The sequence below is a fragment of the Erigeron canadensis genome, chromosome 8 (assembly GCF_010389155.1).
Source record: "Erigeron canadensis isolate Cc75 chromosome 8, C_canadensis_v1, whole genome shotgun sequence".
NCBI classification, from domain to species: Eukaryota; Viridiplantae; Streptophyta; class Magnoliopsida; order Asterales; family Asteraceae; genus Erigeron; species Erigeron canadensis.
The window spans coordinates 22,822,587-22,847,681 of NC_057768.1; the positions used below are offsets into that span (position 1 = coordinate 22,822,587).

General features: G+C 32.8%; 4 protein-coding genes across 4 annotated transcripts; 2 read left to right on the plus strand and 2 right to left on the minus strand.

The window, feature by feature from the left end:
• The first annotated feature begins 7,339 nt into the window (after positions 1 to 7,339).
• LOC122578212 (probable carboxylesterase 6) lies at positions 7,340 to 8,376 on the plus strand. Its single transcript, XM_043750122.1, has one exon. It carries the CDS (start codon positions 7,447 to 7,449, stop codon positions 8,374 to 8,376), a length of 930 nt encoding a protein of 309 aa, XP_043606057.1. The 5' UTR covers positions 7,340 to 7,446.
• On the minus strand, positions 8,273 to 10,581 carry LOC122578213 (protein BUNDLE SHEATH DEFECTIVE 2, chloroplastic-like). The gene is made up of 5 exons (XM_043750123.1): positions 10,473 to 10,581; positions 10,320 to 10,393; positions 9,689 to 9,755; positions 8,883 to 8,979; positions 8,273 to 8,608 (listed from the first exon to the last, which is right to left on the minus strand). The coding sequence occupies exons 1-5, from the start codon at positions 10,537 to 10,539 to the stop codon at positions 8,527 to 8,529; spliced, it is 387 nt and encodes a 128-aa protein (XP_043606058.1). The 5' UTR covers positions 10,540 to 10,581; the 3' UTR covers positions 8,273 to 8,526.
• Positions 10,582 to 12,427: 1,846 nt separating this feature from the next.
• On the plus strand, positions 12,428 to 17,519 carry LOC122610322 (DEAD-box ATP-dependent RNA helicase 15). Its single transcript, XM_043783316.1, has 12 exons — positions 12,428 to 12,539; positions 12,643 to 12,769; positions 13,628 to 13,728; positions 14,031 to 14,203; positions 14,299 to 14,530; positions 14,608 to 14,726; positions 15,272 to 15,328; positions 15,725 to 15,909; positions 16,285 to 16,429; positions 16,511 to 16,594; positions 16,981 to 17,044; positions 17,247 to 17,519. The coding sequence occupies exons 2-12, from the start codon at positions 12,648 to 12,650 to the stop codon at positions 17,255 to 17,257; spliced, it is 1,293 nt and encodes a 430-aa protein (XP_043639251.1). The 5' UTR covers positions 12,428 to 12,539; positions 12,643 to 12,647; the 3' UTR covers positions 17,258 to 17,519.
• Positions 17,520 to 20,605: 3,086 nt separating this feature from the next.
• LOC122610438 lies at positions 20,606 to 21,604 on the minus strand. Its single transcript, XM_043783430.1, has one exon. The coding sequence runs from the start codon at positions 21,602 to 21,604 to the stop codon at positions 20,606 to 20,608; it is 999 nt and encodes a 332-aa protein (XP_043639365.1).
• Positions 21,605 to 25,095: the final 3,491 nt, after the last annotated feature.

A 25,095-nucleotide genomic window follows, 5' to 3' on the forward strand; every position in this document is an offset into this window, starting at 1 on the left:
GTAAAGACTCTTGCCGACTCTCGCTCCTTGTCACCCAAAGTCGCCCCCACACCACCCCTCTTGCCCGACTTGTTTTTTGCCCAACTTCCACAGCTCGCCCCTTTGTGTTCCAAAGTCACCCTAAACACCACCTCCCCCCCTCGCCGACTTCTCCTAAATTCACCCATTTTTATCTTTTTTACATACAACATTTCCCTACCCCACATGCCACATGGCACAAGTTGCCCCACTCTCCAAAATTCACCCACTTCCACCTTTTTTAAGGGGCAACTCTTCTTACACCACATAACACATGGCGCAAGTCGCCCCTCCCTCCATTTCTTCCCACTCCTCTTAGTCTTAGTAGTGTAAACTACCTTTTGGCTTTTCTTAACTATACCACCTTTAACAACGACTAGTGACGAGGACTCGTAGCATAATTTATCTAGGGCTGAAAAAAATCCGAACCTGATAGGTAAACCAGACAACCGAAAAGTTTAGGTCGGGTCGAGGCAAGCGTATCGGATCACAGGTAAGGTTTCGGGGCAATTTCCAGGGTCCTTTTAAGGTTTCGGGACAGAGACCGGCATATGCCTCAATTGATTTGCTATTTTTCAATGAATGGTAAATGGTTACATAAGAAACTAAAAGCAAGTGTTATTTTTATGAATTAAAACAGACTACTAAAACATGTGCGAAACTAAAGCCACGTCTTCTATTTCTTTAGCTAGTGGCGAATTTAGCTAAATCATCCACATTAATAAAACTTTGAATAATACAAAAATCTAGCTATGTTTTGGAATAAATTTAGACATGTTACAAATTATAAAATTTCTATTTATTTTTCATAAAAATACCAACAAATATTTATAAATCATTAATAGTAATTACACATACTTGAACACGACACAAAATTGGTTGGTATCTTGTCTCGTATAAAAGACTTAACTAAATAGAAGATTTGCATAAAGTAAGCATGAAATATACAAAACATATGCATTGTTTTCAATTTGTTTTACGACTTGAATACAAAATAGAGTAGCCTTTGAAAAAATCTGAAAATCCAAGGACTAAAATGTAGTTTATAAAAACACATAATTTTTTTAGATGAGTTTATAAAGTTTGAAGGTTAAAATGAAAAATAATAATAATAAAACAACTTGTATTTCATTGCTTCATCTTCTTCCCTCAGTCTGTGTCTCTTTCTATGTACGCATCTCGTCATAATATTTTTCTTTCTTTCTTTCTCTCTTTAATATTTATAATTAAATAAGTGGGTATTTATTTCTACTTTCTTTTCAAGTATAATTGTTTTCTTATAAGACCCATATCCTATTTTTTTAAACCCGTAGCACCAATACATAACAAATGAGTTTCAAAAAACTTTTAAATTTCGCGGACAAAATGGCCTCGTAGCCCTGGTTACCCCTCCATTGTATGTAGTGTCACCCCTGACAACGACTTTGTTTTTTTATACCACTTTTAGTATGTAGGTGTCAAAAAGAGTACAAATCGTACACTACCTTTAGCAGCGACATCACTGCTAAATGGTTCCTCGATTGAATCACTTTCTAATACATATCCCACCGACCGGAGTCTATCTCATATTCCCCATTTGTCACTATTAAACCCTAAACCCCCATTAGTCTTATTTTTATTAAACAAAAGAAAAAGTAATAAAGATTTATTAGTCTAGATATAACAAAAATCAGGCAAGTGGTAAGAAAGATTGAGTTAATAATGTTTAGACCAATAGACCTAGTTTGACATTTCAAGCAACTTGCAAACTCTCTCCACTCATTTCCAAGCCTTAAACCAATTTGCCAAACTTCAAAATGAGTTAAAGATACATGACTCAACATTCTAAAAGTTTTCATTTGATCAAGTGTACAATTTACAACGAAATGGGTCATTTACCCATTTTGTCAATCATCCAAAATCATCAAATCCTTTAAGTTGTAAAAGACCATAATTCCAAACTATTATTTTCAGAAATATACATAACAAAAATTTACCAAAACACTTCAGATGTACCAAGAACTATTAGTTCAAAGGAGGCCACTACGGGTTCTAACCACAAACCATTTTACCGCAAAAAGATATCATTTCACATTCCAAATGCAACTTTAATCTTCAAGGTACATAATCTTGTTTTCACTTTCGGGGCAACCTATAAAAAGGGTAACAACTAAAAGGATAAGCCAAAGCTTAGTTGATAACATTGCATACGCTTATACACACGAAGGAGGGCAAAAACACAAATGACTATCACATGTAGCCAATAGCATTGTCATACCATTACCTTTGCGCTAACAAAACATATATGTATCCATATACACTAAACAATATACTTAAGAGGTTATTAGGCAAAGGTTCTTAGGCGTTGTACTCAAGAGGTTCTTAGGCCTCATCCCAATACAACTATGGGGTTCTTAGGCCCCGACCTCAAATTAGGCCTTAACGCCGAATCGCTTATGACACACGGAATCTACCATCATATGATTATCGACCCAATGCATATATAAACGTATGCAAAGTTACTCCCCTCCTTCGCGACAACCAAATCCATGATGACCACAAGAACATAAATTTTAAGCTTTCAATCTAGCAAATCAAATTTAAAACACATATAATGTCATACATGATATTCAAGGCTATCTAACCATAGCCAAACACAAATAATTCACTATCAATCTTAACCCTTTTACATTCTCATCATACTTTAGAGTTGGCTTATTTCAAAATCTCAATTAACTTTCACAACAACATGGTCATAATTTATTTTTACACAAAAATCACCGTTTCACTATCTCTTCAATATGACTATGCAATATTTCGCCCAAAAATCATTATTTCCATCTTACATACAAAATTACATATCAAAAGCTTTCATGAAACTCCAAAGTTATAAAAGTTGGGGACACAATAACAAATCATCATCCTACCCAAAACCCCCCAATTTATCACTTTCAAGAACCTTAACTTGAAATTGCCCAAATAATCCATTTTCACCAAAACCCCTAAATTTCCAATTCTTTCAAGAACCCTAATTTGAATTAGAAAAATAATTAAAGAAGTCAAAAATCATCCATACCTTCAAAAACAATAACTAGGTTAGATCGGAAGTAACCACTTTATCTTTTTCTTTTTTGAACAAATCAACATACCTAACACATATACCTTCACCCACCATTTTCTTGCTAGAATACTTGGATATTATTGTTATTAGAATCTCTTGAACTTTATTATTATCATGAATTTGGGAGATTTTCTTTGATTTCTAATGGATTTCAAAAAGAAACACTACAATAAAAATTGGAATTGATGAATATGTAGTTAGAAAAGAGTAAGTAGGTGAAATGGAGGATGCATGGGTCATGCAAGAGATATGGCTGATACTTTTTCTAAGTGCCACGCTCTTTATCATAATCAAGTAGGTATTATATCGGCTATCTACTAAAGTTCTAACTAAATCAATCACGTAGCTCAAAATCATATACTAGAAAATTACTTTAAATTTAAAACTACATTACAAATTACTTTATTTATCATTTCAGAAATTTGGGGTGTTACAATTACTTGCATATTTATTTCTCAAAACATCAAGAACAAGTAATAATATTTATCAAATCATATAAGTTTTGGTTATTATTCTTGAAAAATAAATATCTTAATCAGGTAGGGTTTTAGATTTTAAGTTTTGGGCATAAATTTATTCCTGTCAAGGTCCCTGGCCGGGTTCGTGTTAGGGTTTGGCAGTACCCGCCCCGTATTCAACCCATTGCCATTTTTACCCAGAAGAGGTGATATTCACACCATTATTTTTTTATGATTGTATTAAACGTACAAGTTTTAAAACTGACTAGATAAATTAGTAATGCATAATTATGATAAATTTATATAAAAAAAATGATACTTTATCAAATCATCTTGGGAATTTACTTATAGTATATTTAAAAGAAAAATGATACAACTTATTATATGCTTAAAAATTAGTACATTATATATTTCTAATCACCCCTGAAGTTATCAACAACAATGTACATATTTTAATGCACCAAATTATTTTTTGTTATTTACAAAACCTTTTTTAAGATTCAAATTTTGAAATGTTCAAAATGTATTTAATATATCAACATCTTTAACTACTAAAACACATGGTTTATTAAAAATACTCTTATTGAATTAATTTACAACATTTATCATTTAACCCTTAATAACTATATTATCTCATTTTATATCAATAACCTACACATTTCGCCATCACCAGCCACTACCACCGCCCTACCACCAACATCATCTCGATGTCGTATAACGCGAGTATTTATCTAGTCTACATTTGAGATAGACTCATTATTCAAATTTTCAGGAAATGAGTAAATAATCTTTTTTTCCCCTTAAACGACAAACTAGTTTATGTTTGAATTTTGATATATTAATTTGTTTTAAATTATTTATTGCTTTTTAAAATAATTAATACATTTGTAAAAGTGTGATATGGTTTTTTATTTTTGAAAAGGATTTGTGTTTTTGGAATAACATTTGTGAAAAGGTAATTTTGGTAGGTGAGTATTGACTTATCAAGGATAAATAATTATACACAAGAAGAGTATCCACAAAATGTGGTGGCAATGGAGACAATGATAGTGTGGTGGTAACGACTATTAGTAGTTGTAGTGATAATAAGTGATGTAATTTCGTTTATTAAAGGTAAATTAGTAATATTACAAATTTTTTAAAAAAATATTCAATACACGATGCAACAAATTTTTTATATAACGAGATGGATACCCGCACAATATAGCAGTGATGGCGGCAACGAGAGGTGGTGGTAAGGATGTGGTTATTAATCTAAAAATAACTGATGTAAATAATAGTGTAGTTATTTTATGGTTAAGGGATGTAACTTTTGTAAATAATATTAGTAAGAGTATTATAAGAATATTAGGTGAAAATATTTAAATTAATGAATAAAGGAGAAAGATAATTTGGATAAATATGGTTCAAAAATATTTTAGGGGATTATTACCTATTGATGTACGAGTAACTAACTATACTAAAATGTCTATGTTATGTAAAGATTTTGTAAAATGTCTATGTTAGTAATGAACTTTCAAATCCCGATTATTGGATGTATCTGATCAATCAAAAACTTACACGTGGCAGCTTATATCGGTTACATCTAATAACCAGAATTTGAAAGTTCATTACATTACATAAACATTTTACGAGATCTTTACATAACATAGACATTTTAGCATAGTTAGTTACATCCATAGGTAATGATCTCATATTTTAGGGATATTTTGGGTAGATTTGGTGTGTTAGTTAAGAATATTTTGAAAGTTAAAAGTACTTTGGGTATTTTAAAGGTAGAAAGTTGAAAAGAGATGAATGATAGTTTGTTTTATAATAGAGTATAGATATAGATAGTAGTTGTATAGAATGTAGATATAGATGTGTTCACCTCAAATCAAGCTTGACCTTAGACTATGCAGAGCAAGGCGTTAATTTTCACTTTTCACGCAAAGGAACGCCCCGTACATTGCCCCAAGGGGTGTTCTGGAGAGAGAAAGGAGAAATGGCGTGAAATTTTGGACACCTCCAATTTCAAAGGAGAAAAGATCTGTTGCTTTTGGTCCCACCTCAACATCAACATCAACATTAGCTTTTTGTCTTTCTTTTTATCTTTTTGTATAATATAATATTAATATATTAAAGTTTTATTTAATTAAAAATATAGAATTGTATTAACTGTGGGTCCCTTGAGGGACAATAATATATAAGGCCTTGCTCCCACAAAAACTAGGGAACGTCCTTTGATAACTAGGCTGTCACGTGTTGCGAGACGCCCTTAGGAGGGGCTCAAAGGGAAGCCTTGCTCATCATAGTCTTATAAGACTTCAAATGAATCTAGCTTGAGCTTATATAAACTTGAGATTGACCAGAAAAAAATAAAATATATAAAGCTAGACAAAATTTAAAAATGCATAGGAAAAAAAAAAATCTAAAAATGAGCAAACTTTAAAATCTATAAGGTTAGTTACAATAGGAACGTCGATGGGTCTTCGATGACTCCATCGATGCCGACACTATTGTTAGCAGGTCGTCGAGAGCCTTCTTCGTCAATCACCATCGACCCATTGAAAAGGTTGGACGAGAGAGAGTGAACGTGTGGGGGCACTTGTGAGTTTTTTTCTCCTTTTTTATTTTTTATTTTGTTGGCTATCGTCGATATATATATATATGTGTGTGTGTGTGTGTATGTGTGTGTGTATGAGTTGCAAGTGTCTACATATATATATAGGGGATGGTAATATAAGGCTATCGGGTATTTAAGCTTAGGTGTGGAACACTCACTAACTAATTTTTTAAACCATAAATATCATGGGGGTCCAAGCATTTATTCATTAAACAAGAAATAATAAAATATTGGTATGTGAGGGGTTCCACACCTAAGCTTAGGTGTCGGACAACCTTATATTCCCTTTTCCCTATATATATATATATATATATATATATATATATATATATATATATATATGATAGGGAAAATGATAAATCCTCCTAACCAATCCTCTTAAAAATCCTCCTAATATATTCACTTGTTAACACATGTAATCCATTAATTCTATTTCCTAACCTCACCCCTGATTTTTCACATGTCCTATTAATTAGGAGGATTTGTAGGCTAATAACTTAAGAGGATTAATCATTACCCATATGATAGTATATATATATAGTACTGAAGAAGATGAAGACAATAGCTTTGACTTTTAAAATTTTTCTATCAATTTTCATTGAAGCCCAAAACTTATATAAGTATTTATTATAATCCCTAAACTTTTTTATTAGTGTTTTTTTTTTAAAATTAATGTAGTGGTTTTGTTTTTAGTAATGTACGGAGTAATATTGTTTTATTTTAAATAGAAGTAAATTTTATTTATGGATAAATATAAAATAAAATAAATAAAAGTTGTGGAAAAGGTGTCGAAGAGCCGTGAAAGAGGTGTTATTATTAATAAGTATGGAAGAGCCGGATATGGAGACAAAAGAAGTGTGAATGAAGATCCTATTAAGACTCGAAAAGAATATAAAAATTCATGACATATTTTAGATTTCCATTGCCCTATCTTTACGTATTTTTTTAGCACCGCTTATAACTCGACTTGCATACAGCCTATATTTTTACCTTGTCTTCAAACACTCATATTCCCCTTTACACTAATAAAACTAATTTCAATTTAAGCAAAATAAAAGAATGATACCAATATAATTGTTTGTTGGAATCTTTAAGATTCACATATTTCATGTTCTAATTTTAAAATCAACATTGGTTCTTGATTCTTGAATATCAAGAAACTAAACCAAAAAAGAATTCAAATAACATGATCAACCTACCTATTAAAATCACATCACACTCCATATAAACCAAACCATTCCGTACTCACTACCACCACTACAATCATGGACACCACCCTGATCTTTGATACCTTTGAATTTATCAAAGTCCACGCAGACGGCTCTGTGGAGCGTTTCACACCCACTACTGCCCCGGCATCCCTAGACCTATACAATGGTTACAAGTGCAAAGATGTGTCCATAGACACACTAAAGCCAATAACTGCGCGAATATTCATCCCCTCCACCCCCACAAATGACACATTTCCAGTGTTGGTATATTTCCATGGTGGCGGTTTTTGTATTGGCTCTACCACATGGCTAGGCTACCACCATTTCCTTGGAGACCTTTGTGACACTTCCAAATGTATTGTTCTTTCGGTAGACTACCGCCTTGCCCCAGAATATAAGTTGCCAATTGCATACGAAGACTCGTACACTTCTCTCATCTGGCTAAGCCAACAAAAACAGATTGATTCTTGGCTCCAAAATGCTGATCTTTCACGGGTTTTTCTTTCAGGAGATAGTGCAGGAGGTAACATAGCTCACCATGTAGCCCTTAGAGCTATTCGGGATATAGAATGTCCTGTTCATATAAAAGGTATATTACCGATTCATCCTTACTTTGGAAGCGAGAAGAGGACTGAATTAGAGATGAAAGAAAGTTCCGTTGATGAAGTCAAATCCAATGATATGTTTTGGAGGCTGAGCATACCTGATGGATTGAACCGAGACTATGACTATTGCAACCTAGAAAAGATGGAGGTGTCAATGTCAGAATGGAGCCGGTTTCCTAATGTGCTTGTTTTTGTGGCAGAGTTGGATTTTCTGAAAGAAAGGGGAGTGACATATGCCGAGTTTTTGAAGAAAAAAGGTGTACAAGTGAAACTCATTGAGACCAGAAACGAAAAACATGTTTTTCATGTGTTTAGGCCTGATTTGCAACCGGCTCGGTTGTTACAGAAGCAAATCAGTGAGTTCATACACAGCGTTTGAATCTACTTGTTACAGAACATGCATGATTATGCTATAAAAAAATATCTGAACAATAAATGAGATATGAGATGATATAAAACTTATTTACATATATTATATTATGCTTGAACTTTTTAATATTTACGTGTGAATCTAATGATCAAAGCCCGCTTATGAATCCTCAAAGCCGCTCAAGAAGCCTCCTACAAAGCCGGCTCCATTGCAATTTCCACATAGCATTTCTTTCTTGCCTCTGCAAGACGAATGACATGACAAATAGCTAAATGAAACGAAGATAAAGACATTTTAAAAAACCAAAGTACCAACACAGAAACCACAAAGAAAATAGCACCGCCATTTAGAGAAGTCTAAAAATGAGAACTGGACCAAATTACTCGGTTTCAGATTCTGTCTTGCTTCAGTTTTAACAGGCGTTGGTCAGGACAATTTTTGCTCAAGCTAAACCAGCATTATAATGACTTTTTCCAAAATAAAAAACTAACGAATAGTTAAAAAGAAGTTGATACCCGCAAAGCCAACATGAGTCCCCGGCTTTAAATTGTCCGTTAAAAAAATCTTCAGGGTTAACGCCAACACCTTTGCATTGTGAACATTGAACTGCGCCTGCGAATCACACCAATTTTATGAAACGCAATCTATAATATCACTAGAAATACTAAAATATGCTCATACATTTTCATTCCAAATAAGCGAGGGGCTTGAGTCAGCTGGAATATAAAAAACATCACAGAGATTACATCTGAACCATAATGTGGTGCTGCAACAATTTGCCCATAGTGCCATGATACAAACCGGATAAAATTGTGTTGAAATATTGAACATGGACAAACTAAATACAGATAGAAATAACTAGCAAGTAAACTATAGTGCCATGATACAAACCGGATAAAATTGTGTTGAAATATAGAACATGGACAAACTAAATACAGATAGAAATAACTAGCAAGTAAACTATGTGCCAACTCTCCATGATAAGAGACCAACTCTTCAAATGATGTTCACTCATTCAATTGCACCCAAAGACCCTAGTTATAACAGAAACATGGACTTCCCTTCCATCGGTAACTATTGGGCTTTTTAAAACATGCTTTAAAATTTTAAATGCAAAAATGCATTTTAAGAAGAAATTTTACACAATTTTGTCCACTGACAACCTACTTCATATCATACAGTTGTTAAGTATCAAGGTCTATATATAATGTTTCATGATATACTAACTCTCGTACATTATCATATTAACAAATCAAACATCGGTATAACGTACAGGGGTATCTCCTGAAAATGAAATTCAAAGGGAATGAAACAATCTTACCATTGCCATTACAATCGGTACATATAACACTTTTTGTTTTAGGCTTTGTTTCCTTGTCTCCTGTAGCCTGCAAACAAGCCACCTTTCAGAACTGTTAAACTTTATGTAAGAAATGCTTGAACTTAAGATTTTTATATAAAGTGTTTAACTTGTTATACTTTGGCAACTCATACGTTCTTCTTTTGGAATATTAACCGATCGTATTTGTGGTTATAGATACAAAAAGAATGATGACCCATGATTTTCTTCCAAAATATGAACTACCATAATTAGAAAGTTCATGGATTGTTCCACTATAAAGCAAGTTGAGTTATCTAATCGCATGGAATGCATACCCAACTTCGATTTTGAAAGTGGTCACTATGACTTTAAAGAACACATCACCTTGAGGGCTAATATAAATTGGCCAATTCAGGTGATATCCTATAGTCAAAAAACGGGTTCGAAAACTGTGTAGAGTGTATTGATAAAGCAAAGAACCTCCTAAATATTCTAATTATGATCTTAACTTTTTCAACTTAGACTTCTGGACACCAACGTGTTAACATATATAGATACATTCACAAACTTTTTAATAAAAAATAATTACACAAATTAGCAAAGTAAAACTAAGATAAAGGAAAGAATTGACCTTGGGTGTCAAAAGGTGAAACTTGAGTGTTCTGTTAAGCTTGTGATTGTTTTCTTTGGAAATGAAGGAAACCCCTGTGAATGAAAACAACCCATGAATGAGCCAAATCAAATTAGAATATGATTTAGAGTGGCTGGAAATAATAAATAATACCTGGGTTGTGAAGAGGTGTCGAGTGTATGGCTACAAAACATGGAGATATTAAAGCCATTGTCATCATGGCTATGCAGATAAAAAGATTGCAAGTGTGGGAGCAGTGGAATGTTTTTATAGTAGATGTTAGCCGCTCGCTCGTTTTTGGATAATAATGACCCTCCAACTTTTGCGTGGGATGAGGATCAAACTCATGACTTTTGTCTCCAGAAGCAAGAATGTTTACCATTGATCCAATCATGCTGTTTTCTTCCTTAACTAAGAAAATAATTGGATAATAATGCACCTCCCTTAACTAAGAAAATAAAGTTAAAAAGAAAGAAACAAACTCCTCAGTGTTGCCTTCGGTTGTTGAGCTCAATACTTTGACGGTATTCGCGGAGGTTAAAATATAGACAGACTTATCTTTACTTAAGTAGAGAGGTTGCTTCCATTGTCTACCTAAATGGTAGACCAGACCCTCCAACCTTTGCATGGGATGAGGATAGAACCTATGATCTTTGTCATCAGAGGATAGGGTGTTCACTACTAAAGTTAAAAGATATATATAATTTGACAATGATGGTCAGCCCAATTCGTTAGAGACATTTTTTGTTTTATCTAAGGTTTTGAGTTCGATTTTCATAGATGACATGAAGTTTTTTCCCTCTGAATACTTATAGCGGTCCATAATTAACATCTCGTTGTTTAGAGTACATGGAAGACTTCACAATTATACGGTAAGGTTTCACTGATGTCTTACCCCGAATGAATATCCGAAAAAAGGCAGATATATAGTTATTTTCTTATAATATTCTTTAGATCCGCATATTCAGTTTATGAGAACGTCGATCGTTCTTTAATCTACCGAAGACTACTTGTCTTTCACTAGTTGAGTAGTTGAACAAACAAATAACTTCTTGTAATCGTAATTTTTTTCTATTTTATTTTTATATTTTTGTTTAGTACTTTTATTTTGTAATTTTCATTTTGATATTTTGATTTAGATGTGCAAATTTTAGATTATTTTTAGCTTTATTGTTAAGTTACAACACCTAGCTAACGACGTAAGTTTGGGGTGAGCCATGTAGAAAGTCAAGCATCGAAGCAATATGTCGTATGTCGGATAAAGGAGCGTTGCCCATAGAGTCTTATGAGCTCTATTCATAGCCCTGTCAGCAAATCCGAAATCGCGATAATAAAAATTAAAAAACCTCAAAAATCAAAATAAAAAAAATATAAAACCTAAAAAACAAAAACAAATCGAAAAACCAAGTCCCCCCCCCCCCCCCCCCCCCAAAAAAAAAAAAAAAAGAAGTTGGAGGCACTTTAATGGATCGTTATGAACAAAGTTGACTCAAACGAAGATCATTTCCAATTAACCAAGCTATTGCCATCTACAGAGCCCGGAAAGTTTCGTAACTTTATTTATGATTTTTCCCAACAATTGAAATGTAAGTTGTTTTAGTAAACTTTCTGTGCTTAATTGAATTATATTTGTTCACACATTCATAGAACTTGGAGATGAAGCTATATGCCATAAAAAAAAACTTAATAAGAGTCCATAAGTAAATTGATACGAGTAATATTCTTCTCGGTTATATGTTTAATTATATTTGTTCATACGTCCATAAATTTTTATTTAAAAGAGGAGCGGTGCTCCTCTGGGATATATGAAAGAGAAGCGGCGCTGGTGGGGTGCCACGAGCGGCACTCCTTCGCCTAGAAGGTCTGATCTTCTTCGCATCTTGCTTCCGTTTATTGTCTTGTGTCTTTGAAAACAAGATTAGGTTACTTATATTTATGATGACCAAAAGAAAAAAAGATCTACGATGACAAAAATCAAAACAAAAGGGGGCTAAAGTGATAATATTCTTTACCCACTTGCCAAACCCTATCTCTATCTCCGTCTCACTCTCACCCCCCAATCCTTCAAAAAGGATTTCGCCCCTCGAAAATATCTTCTCATTTTTTTTAACAATTTTTTTTTTCTCTGCAGCAGAACCGCTTTTGGTTCAAACCCTAATAATAATAATAAACCCTAATAACCTCCTTCTTTTATCATCCTTCATCTCTCACAGATCCAAGGTCAGAAACAACCTATACATATATACTATTATATCTATATCTATATCTATATTTATATATATTAATGAAACCCTAACTAATATTGGATCTGTGTTTTTAATAGAAAAAATGGCGGATACAGAAATCAAGGATAATGATGCTTATGAAGAAGAGCTTCTTGATTATGATGAAGAAGACGATAAAGCCCCTGATTCCGTCGGTGTTAAAGTCAACGGCGAATCCGTTAAGAAGTACTTTTCTTTTTCATTATTCTTACTAATATATTATATATATATATATATTATATCTATATATACGAGCTGAATTTCATCTTAGTTGCTGTACAGTTGATAGATCTGAACTTCGCTTTATTTTTCCGTTTTTAATTTTTTTATAGTTGATAAAAAATATATTTTTAAATGTATTGTATAATTGCATCTGCTATGTGTTTGGACTGATAGTTTAAGGTAATTTTTGAAAAAAAATTAAATATTAAAGCTGTAGAGTTGTTTTTTTAAAATTTTTTTTAACAAAATAGTAAAGCAAATTATTTAATCTAGTGTATACTATGTTATCAATGACTGAAATATCGGCGTTTCGTTCAAGGACCTGTGCTGGTGGGATCTGGGATTTCGTGGGATTTCGATAATTTTAATATTATGCAATATCTATATCTATATATAAATAATTAATGCTTAATAGAAACTTCAAAAGTCAAGATTATAAGTGTCGATTTTTGATAGATTAGTGATAATAGTTGTAAAACTTAGTGTTTATTAAGTTGTGTTCAAGTTTGGACCAAAACTTAAAAACCAAACTGAAATCCCACCGAAAGTTGGACCAAAGTCGCACTGATTTCGGACTTTTGACTGAAAGATTTGTTGACCGAAATGTTGACCAGAATTTGGACTGAGATCCCACCTTAGGACTGAAAACGGAGATCCCACCGAAATTGATATCAGAGTGTATATGTACATATTGCTCATTAGTGATTGTATGTTGATATTTAATTTGGTTACTTGCTCTGATGGTGTATATATCTGTAAAAAAGTACTTGTAAACTTATATATCATAACTGATCTGGGATTTTTATTTTGATCTTTTATCAGGGGCTATGTAGGAATTCACAGTTCCGGATTCAGAGATTTTCTTTTGAAGCCAGAGTTGCTCCGTGCTATTGTGGATTCAGGATTTGAACATCCTTCAGAAGGCAAGATTTCTGTTTATTATTTGAATAAAAGATTATCGATATTCTTGTGGAGACATCTTTAATCTTGTTATTTTCATCTAATGTAATATGCCGAACTTGTTTTGATGATGATAATGCTAGCTCCAAGCATTTCTTAGTCTTGTCTTATATTACTGTTTGGTTAATACTCTTTTAATAACTTTTAGTTTCTGTCTGCAGGTAAATAACAACTATCACCCATGTCATTTGGAGAAGTGATCCGATTTTGGTAAATATTTTTTATTGAAGATTGCTTAGCTACAATTTCTTTGGTTACTCATCAGTGCAACACGAGTGCATTCCTCAAGCTATCTTGGGAATGGATGTTATTTGTCAAGCAAAGTCTGGTATGGGCAAGACTGCCGTCTTTGTTTTGTCGACGTTGCAGCAAATTGAGCCTGCGCCTGGTCAAGTTGCTGCCCTTGTTTTATGTCATACAAGAGAATTGGCTTACCAGGCATGCATCATGTCTATACCTTTCAATTGCATACATTGTGGTCTTTACTTTACCAGCCTTTTATTTATATGTTGTATTGTTTACGTCATTTGTAGATCTGTCATGAGTTTGAAAGATTCAGCACCTACTTAACCGACATCAAAGTTGCGGTCTTCTATGGTGGTGTCAACATCAAAGTTCACAAGGAGCTTTTAAAGAATGAATGCCCTCATATAGTTGTTGGGACGCCGGGAAGGATTCTTGCACTTGCCAGAGACAAAGATCTTGCATTGAAGAGTGTGAGGCATTTTATACTCGATGAGTGTGATAAGATGCTCGAGTCACTCGGTATGCTTTGTAGTTTTTGTTATGACTTGGAATTTAAAGGTTTATCAAATATTAACTTGTATTTATGTGATTTTCAGACATGAGGAGAGATGTGCAAGAAATTTTCAAGATGACTCCTCATGATAAACAAGTAATGATGTTTTCGGCAACGTTGAGCAAGGAAATTCGTCCAGTCTGCAAAAAGTTTATGCAAGATGTAATGTCTCCTGGCCAGCTCTACTTGAATTTTGGAGTCAAAGTTTTCATAATGTCTTCTTTCTCTAGGCGATGCTTAATTGTTCAAGGATGCATGTGATTGCAACACTGCATGCTTGCAATAATTGTTGTATTTAAGATTGCATCTGTCACATAGTTCTTGTTGGAAATGCACCATTTAAATGAGGGAAGGGGAACACACAAGCCTTTGGAGGGTCTGGAAGTAGTTAGGTTCAATTGGTTACAGCAGCCCATGTTCTTTTCTTAATCGTGTCATGTATTTTCTTTGCTTACAAAGTATCCCCGGTCAGTACTGGTGGCGCTCTATAGGATTTGTCTATTTATAATATATCTCTAAGTAGATGGTAGATAGCTAAGATCGAGTACCAACATGGTTGGTCTGATTTTAAAGCGTCTGCAAAGAGGACTAATCAGATGAACCGGAATCTTGATTCGGAGGATGTTCATCCGTCGTTCATTTCCTACTGGATCCGTTAGCTTCTGAAGGCTGCTAATACGCTTTACTATGATATTTGTTCCTTTCAGCCAATGGAAATTTATGTGGATGACGAAGCCAAGTTGACCCTACATGGTCTTGTACAGGTAAGAGCTTGAACTTGCTTTTAATTTTTAGCATATTTTTACAGAAGTGCAAGTTGAGTGGGTTGGGCAACAAATTAATATAAGTAGTTTTGGACTGTTGGTCAGATTGGGTGCTTGATTTAATTTTGTTGGCTGATTTATGATATTTTTTATAAATTATAAATAAATGAATCCGTTACTTATTATTCAGATAAGCTGATCACAAATATAGTCTGATTTGCTGAGGTTGAATGGTTAAATATTGTGCAACTTTCAACCCGTTTGATCTGTTAATGTAAAGCTTTGAAATCATTTTAGTAAATTACAAATTGAAGTTGATCCATTTGTAAGTAAATTTAGTTGAAGTTGCTACCTTTACCTTGTTAAAAGAAACTTTGTCTGTTCTAAATATGGCAGCACTACATCAAATTGAGTGAGCTGGAGAAGAATCGGAAACTAAATGATCTGCTTGATGCACTAGATTTCAATCAAGTCGTCATCTTTGTCAAAAGTGTAAGCAGGGCAGCTGAGCTGAACAAGTTGCTTGTTGAGTGTAATTTTCCTTCAATCTGCATCCACTCTGGCATGTCTCAGGAAGAAAGGTTTGTATTATTGCATATGGGATATACATGAAAATTATTAGTTCATATAACAATTTCTAAGACAATATATTCATCTGAGACTTGATCTTTTAATGCTACTTCAATGATAATCTGTTAAATAGGCTATACTAGTTTTAGGTGTTAAAAGTACACCTTTTAAGCTAGCTTTTGTGATGTATACATTTGACATGCCTGTTAGAAACAAAAATAACCTGAATCCACCCATATATACACTAAATGGGTTTAATTTGTCTCATTTTTTTGTGTGTGGCTATAGAACTTTAGTAAATATTTCTCTCGTGGAGCGTGGTGCATGTTGTTTTATCAGAATGGTATTACGATGATTGTCTTAATCTAACCGGCCCAAGTTTGCAGGCTGACACGCTACAAAGGTTTCAAGGAGGGGCACAAGAGAATCTTGGTGGCAACAGATTTAGTTGGCAGAGGCATTGATATTGAACGAGTGAACATTGTCATCAACTATGATATGCCAGACTCTGCTGACACTTATCTCCACCGTGTAACATATCTCTTCACTATACCTATTCAATGTTTTTTGTGTGATTAAAGTTACTGAGGTGTGTTCTAATAAATTTGACAGGTCGGTAGAGCTGGAAGGTTTGGAACCAAAGGTCTTGCAATAACATTTGTGGCTTCTGCAGGCGACTCAGAAGTTCTTAATCAGGTGTGAACGTCTATCTTTAAAAAAATCAGTTTTGGTCTTGGTTGGTGATATGTATTAAGGGTTTGGTTGGTGATATGTATTGAGGGTTTGGTTGGTGATTTGTATCGAGGGTTTGGTTGAACCGTCCGTCTTTTCATTAGTTTCATATAAAGTAATGAACTAATTTTTTAAAAATATATAACAGTTATTAGGCTGTAAATACTATGTGATTATAAACCGTTTGACTTTTTTTTTTCCCCCAATAGCAAGTTCCCAAGTGTAGCTGTTCGTGACCTACCGTTGATCAATTATAGCTGACTTGTTTTTGCATAAATGGGTTTAGATTGTGATGATTGTATGTTTAGTATTTTGCATCTTTTGATATTGTATTTGTTTGGTGGCTGTAGGTTCAGGAGAGATTTGAGGTTGATATTAAAGAGCTTCCTGAGCAGATCGATACTTCATTATATAGTAAGTGTTTTATAATTATATACACAGTTTGTGTTTTTGTGTATGCAATAATAGTTGTACTACTCAAGAATGGGGTGGCCGTTGGGTGCCTGGGTTTACTGGCTTGTATTCTTAATCTGTTTTTAGAGATCTCAATACCGAGTATTTATTAGAACAAAAATCCAATTCTTCATTGTCGACTGACCTGATTATTTGTTTGCAGTGCCGTCTTAGGACCAACCTCAGGATTCAAAGCTGGTGAGAGCATGACATTTGGATGATGATGCTATCTTGTTATAAGAGACTTGAACTTTGTTGAATCTACATGATATGTAGATGGCCCACTCTTTAATACTTTTGCTTGTTCGAGTTTTGTAACATCTATAACTTGTTTTCTCAGATTTCTTAGTTCAGCTAGAGTTGACTGTCATTTAACGATGCTAAAATTGTTCAACCCCGAAATTTATGCATTACAAGTGGCTAGTATGTGTTCTTACATGCATTGCATTGCATTGCATTGATATTTCCTGTGTGATTAGATAAAGATTATTCCAGTGTCACAAGGCTATATAGGTACTTAGATTTTGAGCGAAATGTTGTATTTTAGGGCTTTGCTTGGCGTTGGGCTTTAGTTAAGCCTTCCGAACTTGTCCAAGCCAATTGCGGCGACTTTTACAGTTGCTTTTCGGAATAATTCAGTTCAATGCAAGAGGTTTAGAATAATGTTAGCAGAATTATATTATACTGTCACGTTATAAGTTATATGAAATCAATTTAAATGACCCTTTTAACCCGTCATACCAGACTACCGGTTACATTTTAAATTTTTGTTTGATTAGGTTATTTTAGTTTTAGTTGGATTATTCTAGTTGTAAGCGTACTTCGTTATATTATTAGGTGTACATTTTTGTTTTTCCAGGTTGCATCTGATTTCATATGGAGAAAAATGCATTTCTAGCAAGTCAATAAAACAAATTTATTTGAAGAATGTGATCTCAAAACTAAAGAAGAATGTGATCTCAAAACTAAAGAAAGAGTACATCAGAAGTAACTGATAAACTGTAAATTGACTATATTTCACTTGATTAATCACGAGCATAATACCTGTGCATTGTAGCGGAATTTTGTTTTAAAAATGAGATAGATTTGGGGGTAGTTTAGATAACTGAACTAGTGATGGTATCATAAAAAGCAAAGTAATCTCCAAGATAGACCTTGAGATGATCGGCCAAGAATGATGAATCAATATATTCATGATGGTGGGATTTGCAATTTGCAAACCAAATACACAATTGTTTGGGAAGCAAGGCCAGAAAAGAATCAGTTGTGAAAGCAAAAAGAAAAAGATAATGCTGAAAATTTCTGATCACAAGAGAATAGGCTTGTGCAAGCACGACTTGCTCTCAAAACCTCTTTGAATTGCAATAAAATGTAAGTTAAGGAAACCATGATCTTCTTCCAAATCTGAAATTTCGCTAGCCAAGTGCTAAACAATACTAATGTAAGTGAACGGATGCCCAAAAGGCTAAGAATTGAATGAGAAGACCAAACGTCGTACAACCAATCAACACTGACCGGAAGACCAAATGTTAGTAGATTGAATGCGAAAACAATGATAACATTCCAAATAGGTTTTGAGACCATTAGTCGTTTCTAAACCTTTGGAACTACGTCCATCACTTTCTTGAAAGTCGTCTGTTTTGATGTGTATGGTATAAACAATAGATGAGGTAGAGAAGAGGAAGAAAATGAAGAAAGATATGAAGTATATAGTTTTGAATAGCCAAAAATATTTCAATTCGGAAGAGATTAAACCAGATAGTGTATTGTAGATTTTCGTGTTTTCTGGGGTTTGATCAAGAACATTCTAATTGCCTATGATTTTGGTGAAAAGGTCTTCAGACACTTTGATACGAGCCAATAAAATTAAAGAGAGAGGAAGGATGATGTAGAGGTTAATTTGTGTAAAGATTTGTTTATAAGCTGAGATTATTTTGAAGGTCTCTTTGAAGATGTCAAATAAGCCAAGTAATTTAAATTGTTCTTGACAGCATCAACCTACAGTTCTTGAATGGTGCTTGCTTAAAGATTGACTTATTCGATTGAGTATACATTCTTATTGACTTGTTACGTTGAGTATGCAAACCGTTATCACTTGCTTTTATCTAGTCCAGAAATATAATATCCTTTTGTTTTTTAAAGTTACAAAATATATTAGGAATCAGTACATAATTTTTAACTAAATTTTTTTGAACTATAAATAGAGTTAATTGCAAGATTCGTTTATGTGGTTTGTTCATCATTTCCATGATTTACATTCTTTTTCAAGGATGTAACTCGTTACATAACTGAGTAGTTTGGACCCTTACATTAAAATTTTGAAAAGAAAAGTAAACCACGATAATGAACAAACGACAAAGATGAAATATGCAATTAACTCCTATAAAAATGAATTATAAAGAATTTAGTGTTAACATAGAAGAAGTTCAAAAAAATTAAAGCCTTGTAAGATCATTTGCAGTGGTCACTCCAACCATGAATCAAAACTAATTATTATAAGCGCAACATTTTTCTCATATCAAAAAATCCTCCCACCAGTATAACCAAGTAGATTTTTAATTTTTATTTTATTTTACTGTTTGTAGTACAAAAACACCATTATCATGACCGCAGATTCTTCACCACCGGCTCGCGGTCATCGCCATAACGAGTTCGAGTTGAAGACTAATGCTAAAGTATACTTTTTTTTCCACTCTTTTAAAAATAACCTGTTTTATTTAAAATCATTGTTCGATACACAAAAATGGACCCCACAAAATATAATAATAATCAGTTATGATAGTTGTATTTTTAAAAATACCTAACTCTATATGCTCCGTATTTTATATAGGATAGAGGGGAATGGTACAATCCTACACAATCTCCATGTGCAAGTGAGTGAACCAAGAATAAAGTTTGTTAGTTCTTCCATTTAACTTCTTTGGGATTTGAGATCATTTTTATATTTTTGCCTAGTAATACGAAATTGAATAATTTCAATTCATATTGCTTTGCTTTTTTCTTATCAAGACAAATTTTCAACTACTTGTATTACTCTCAAATATTAACTTATAGTGGGGTGTTGGAGCGTTTGGAAATAGAAAAACAAAAATTGATTCTCCAACACTACTATTAATTTGGAAAAGATTATGCATGGTATAAAAGCATTGAGATTTTTATGGTACAGATATAGAATATAAAAACAAAAATCTAACAGGGTATAAAATGTGTTAATTTCAACTTACGTAAGCATTTTTAACTCCAAGGCAAAACACTCCCCCTATCAATGTACTTTTACATCCTACCGTTTTGGCAGATCGCTTTGTGATTAAAAGTTACATTTTGAGTATAATAATTAAATGTTTTTTATTTGAATGGAGTTGGGTATATAAAAAGACTATATATATATATATTCTTCACTTAACTATATGGGAACTAATGAAAAAAATAAAATACCCAAATAATCATTTCTCATTTCAAATGTGAAGAATATATATAGTAGCACATAATGTTACAAAATAGGATACCGTTACAATTATAATTCTAAATGTCGAAGCTTTCTAGTTGTACATTCTTTGAATTTAATGGTAAGTAATCTCCAAGATAGACCTCGAGATGATCAGCCAACAATGATTTATCAATGTGTTCATGATGGTAGGATTTGCAGACGAAATACACAATGGTTTGGGCAGTAAGGCTGAAAAGAATTAGTAGCGAAAGCAACAAGAAAAATATAACGCCGAAAATGGTTCTGCTCACGAGTGAACCATCTTGTGCAAGCACAACGTGCCTGTCAAAACCCACTTGAATCGCAATAAAACATAAGTTCAGGAAACAATAGATTACAATAGAAACACCCGCCTTTCCTTTGATCAAGTCTTTGCTCTTTAACATTGCTTTAATACCATAATCTTCTTCCAAAACCGAAACCACACTAGCCAAGTGCCAAACAACACTAATGTAAATGAAAATCGCCAAATAAATGATGCCCAAAAGGCTAAGAATGAAAAGACCAAACATTGTAAAACCAATCAAGGCTACCCATGAGACCAAAACCACCAATGCTAGTAGATTGAATGCAAAAACAATGATGAAATTCCAAACAAATGTGACCATTAATCGTTTCCAAACTTTTGGAACGACGCTCATCACTTTCTTGAAATTCATGTGTTTTGATGTGTAGATACATGCAATGGTGTAAACAATAGATGAGGTAGAGATCAAGGAAAGGATGAGGAAAAATATAAAGTATAGAGTTTTGAACACCCAAAAGTATGTCCATTCGGAAGAGATTAAGTCAGAGAGTGAATTGTACGTCTTTGTGTCTTTTGGGGTTTGATCAAGAGCATTCTCATTGTCTATGATTTTGCCGAAAAGGTCTTCAGATACTTCGATATGAGCTAAGAAAATGAAAGAAAGAGGAAGGATGATGGAGAGTGTAATTTGTGTGAAGATTTGTTTATAAGTTGAGATGATTTTGAAGGTCTCTTTGAAGATGCCAAAGAAGCCAAGAAATTGAAATTGTTCTTGTTCTTGATCCATTTGATAGATAGCTTCAACTTGTAGTTCTTGAATGGTGCTTGCTTAGAGATTATTTATATCTACCTAGCTTTGTTATTGGATTGAATGTGCAAACCTTTTTCACTTGTTTTTATCTTTAAAAATAATATTCTTGGCAAGAATGAGAATACTGTTTTAAGAATGTGTTTTTGGTAACCTAGACTAAGGAGAAGGTCCGAGTTTAAATCAAGACATTGGTGTTATAAAATAACTTTGAAGAAACCTGATTAACAACAAATAACATTTTCCGTTTTAAAAAAAGGTAAATAAATTTGAAGTTACTACTATATATATTATGAATCATCCATAATTTTTAACTAACATGTTTGAAACTATGAATACGAATATTTTAGCGTCAAAACAGGACAAGTGCAATAGAATCAAAGCCTTGTAATCAACGTTGACAAAATGCCGGTTATAACTTAATCTCTCCACGCGATAGGCAAGTACACTTTTTAATCTATTTAAAAACTCATCTTCTATTATATAAAAAATCATTATTTGATTAGCGGCCCGATTTTCCAAGTTTATCGAGCCGGCTTGTATTTTGAATGTCGTAGAATCTATAGAATAAGTTCAACTCTTTATTACAAAGATTATATTTTTTATGTCAATAATATCTTGAAAACGTCTAATTTAGAGCTCGTTACCCTCTCATTTATTGCGATTTGGCGAGTTGTCACATTAAACACCCCTAACTTTATACTAAAAAATGCGCCCTTGGTAAAGATGTTATTTTCAAAAATGGGATAAAAAAATCTTAAATACATAAGGATAAGAGGGAACGTAGAATGCTACACAACCTCCATGTGCAGGTGAGTGAACCAAGAAGAGAATGAATCGAAGTTGGTTCCTTCTTCCCGTTAACTTCTTTGGGATTTGAGATCATTTTGTTTTTTGTGCACATAATATGGAATTGAATAAATTTAAAGTATGTTGCTTTGCTATCAAGCTTTACCTATTTATCTAGGATAAATATCTACAATTTGGATAAATGTTTATAATGTAATATAGTTAAAGTTGTATTCATTATATTTATTTATTTTTAAATTGTCTATTGTAGGTAAAAGTTCATGCATGGCAACCATATATAACGGCCACTTGTTAGTTTTTGATTGGTCAGATACATTTGGATACACACAATAGACATCATTTAAAGATAATTACATACAATGAACACAACTTTATTTATTTCACACTATAGACATTCGTCCAAAGTTTATTACATTCAAAAATACTTATCTTATTTACCTATCTTTATCTCTATCTCTACATAACATTATAAAGCATTTATTCCTTTCAACTTTTACAACTAAGTAGTTGATAACCCTAAGTAACTATCTTCAAACATATATCTAGCAACTTTTAAAATAACTATATCACTCCCTTTAACATCTCTCACTTTTATATTAATACGCACATCGATACCACCACCATCATCATTGGCACAATTGTCATACCGTCACATTAGGCTTTCTATAATCTAATGGTGCTTTACCTACAAATGTCAACTCTTTTTTTTCTTTATGAACTCGAAATCCATATCTATATTTAAACATTTGAGAAAATTCTTAACTTAAATAAATAATTAAAACCTTGATTCAATAATTGAGATTTTGTATAAGGATGATGACAATCATGCCTCCCATGTCTAATCATATATAGCAATCCATCAATGATATACCTTCACGTTATTTTATGCCTAACTCATGCCTAACCCATGACAACCATGTATTCCCATACCTCAAATAATTTAATTTTATTAGTTTTATATTTATGTTATATATATATATATATATATATATATTTATAATTTAAACAACGAATACAAATATAATATATTTAAAAATATAAAATTTGCGTCGAACTTAAAAAAAATAAACAAACGATATATGTGTCAAGCTATAATCAAGTAGTGGTGTATATTTGTCAAACTTAAAAATATAGGGGGTTAATTGTAATAATGTAATGAATGAGAGATTCTCCGTATAAAAGTCAAAGATATCATGTGATGTATTCTGTAGATCATCTTCTTCGTTAACCTCATAATACTTGCCTATTGTTGGATAATATGGAAATGCCGTAATGCAGTCGTGTTCTCATCCTATAAGCCATCAACTCGTTTCGCAACAAATGAAATAAAGTCTCTAAGCTTCCTATGGCTGACAAACAGGTCGACGAAATACCGAGTGGATTGGAACAAATGGAATGCTTTTAATATATAATCTCCTGTAAACTTTATATTTTGACTTTTTTCTTTCCCTTGGATTGTACTCCTAGCTTCTCGCTAGTTTTATGATCAATAAAATTTGAATGTTCGGAAAAAAAAATCACCTGTAACAACTAATTTTTTTTTTTAATTCAAAAGAGTGAAACGATCCAAAAAATAAATAATATAAAATAGTAAAAAGACGTTACAAAGCTTCCAACGGTTAGAAAAGGCACTCTTCCACACCCATGGACGGAGCTGCTATGGGGGCAGTGGGGTCAGCTACACCCACTCCATTTTTATTACAATGTAATTTTTCAAAATTTGAATGATATATTTGTAATTTTTTTTTTAAAATAAGAAAACATAAATAGGAAATACATACAAATGTTATCTCCGTTGTTATAAGCTTAATCTTTGAAAGTCATTGGTAATCGAAGCAATAATTTTGAATTAGATCTCTCTATTGACTAAATAAAAAACTTGAGTTGATTTAATTTTTAATAAAAAGAATGAAAAAAAGTTAAATAAAAAGCTTTCTTTGTTTGGGTATGTAAATGTGTAGTACAGTATTAATGTAGTCGTTTAGGGAAAAATTATTTTCTTTCAAATTATTATATATATTTATCATAAACAATTAATTATAATAATCATAATAGTTATGTAAAATTATATATATATATATATATATATATATATATAAGCTAACTATTAAATAATAAATATATTTTTCGGGTTTCTTACATTATTTACATTTTTATTCAATAAGACTACACGTGCGGTCTTTATTTTTATCAAAATAAACTCGTATTTTTTAATATGAGTGTTACACCCGTTGTGGGTGACAAAATTCTTTTGAGGATCCGTTTTGTATTCTCGAGCTAGGGTCGAATTTTGTTTACATTTTTGGATACGACTCATATAAATATGACAAACAACTTTCAAAATTGCCCCATCGTAAAAAAGGTTTCTGGCTCTATCTCTGCCCACACTCATGCCTGAGCGGCAATGTTTGCCTGGAACCTCCATGCCTAGCTCATGCCTAAAGCATGGCGGCAGTGTTTGCCGCTAGGCATGACCATGCCTAGCCCCATTGCCATCGTCCTAATGTATTCGTTTCAATTTCGTTTTCTAGAATTACTTATACTGCAAACCCTATATAGTTTAGTTAAAACATATCATTGATATGATTTTCTCGATTTCCCCCCTAATATCATGCCTATGTAATCTTTTCTTTTTCTTTCTTGGTTGACTGGAGTATGAA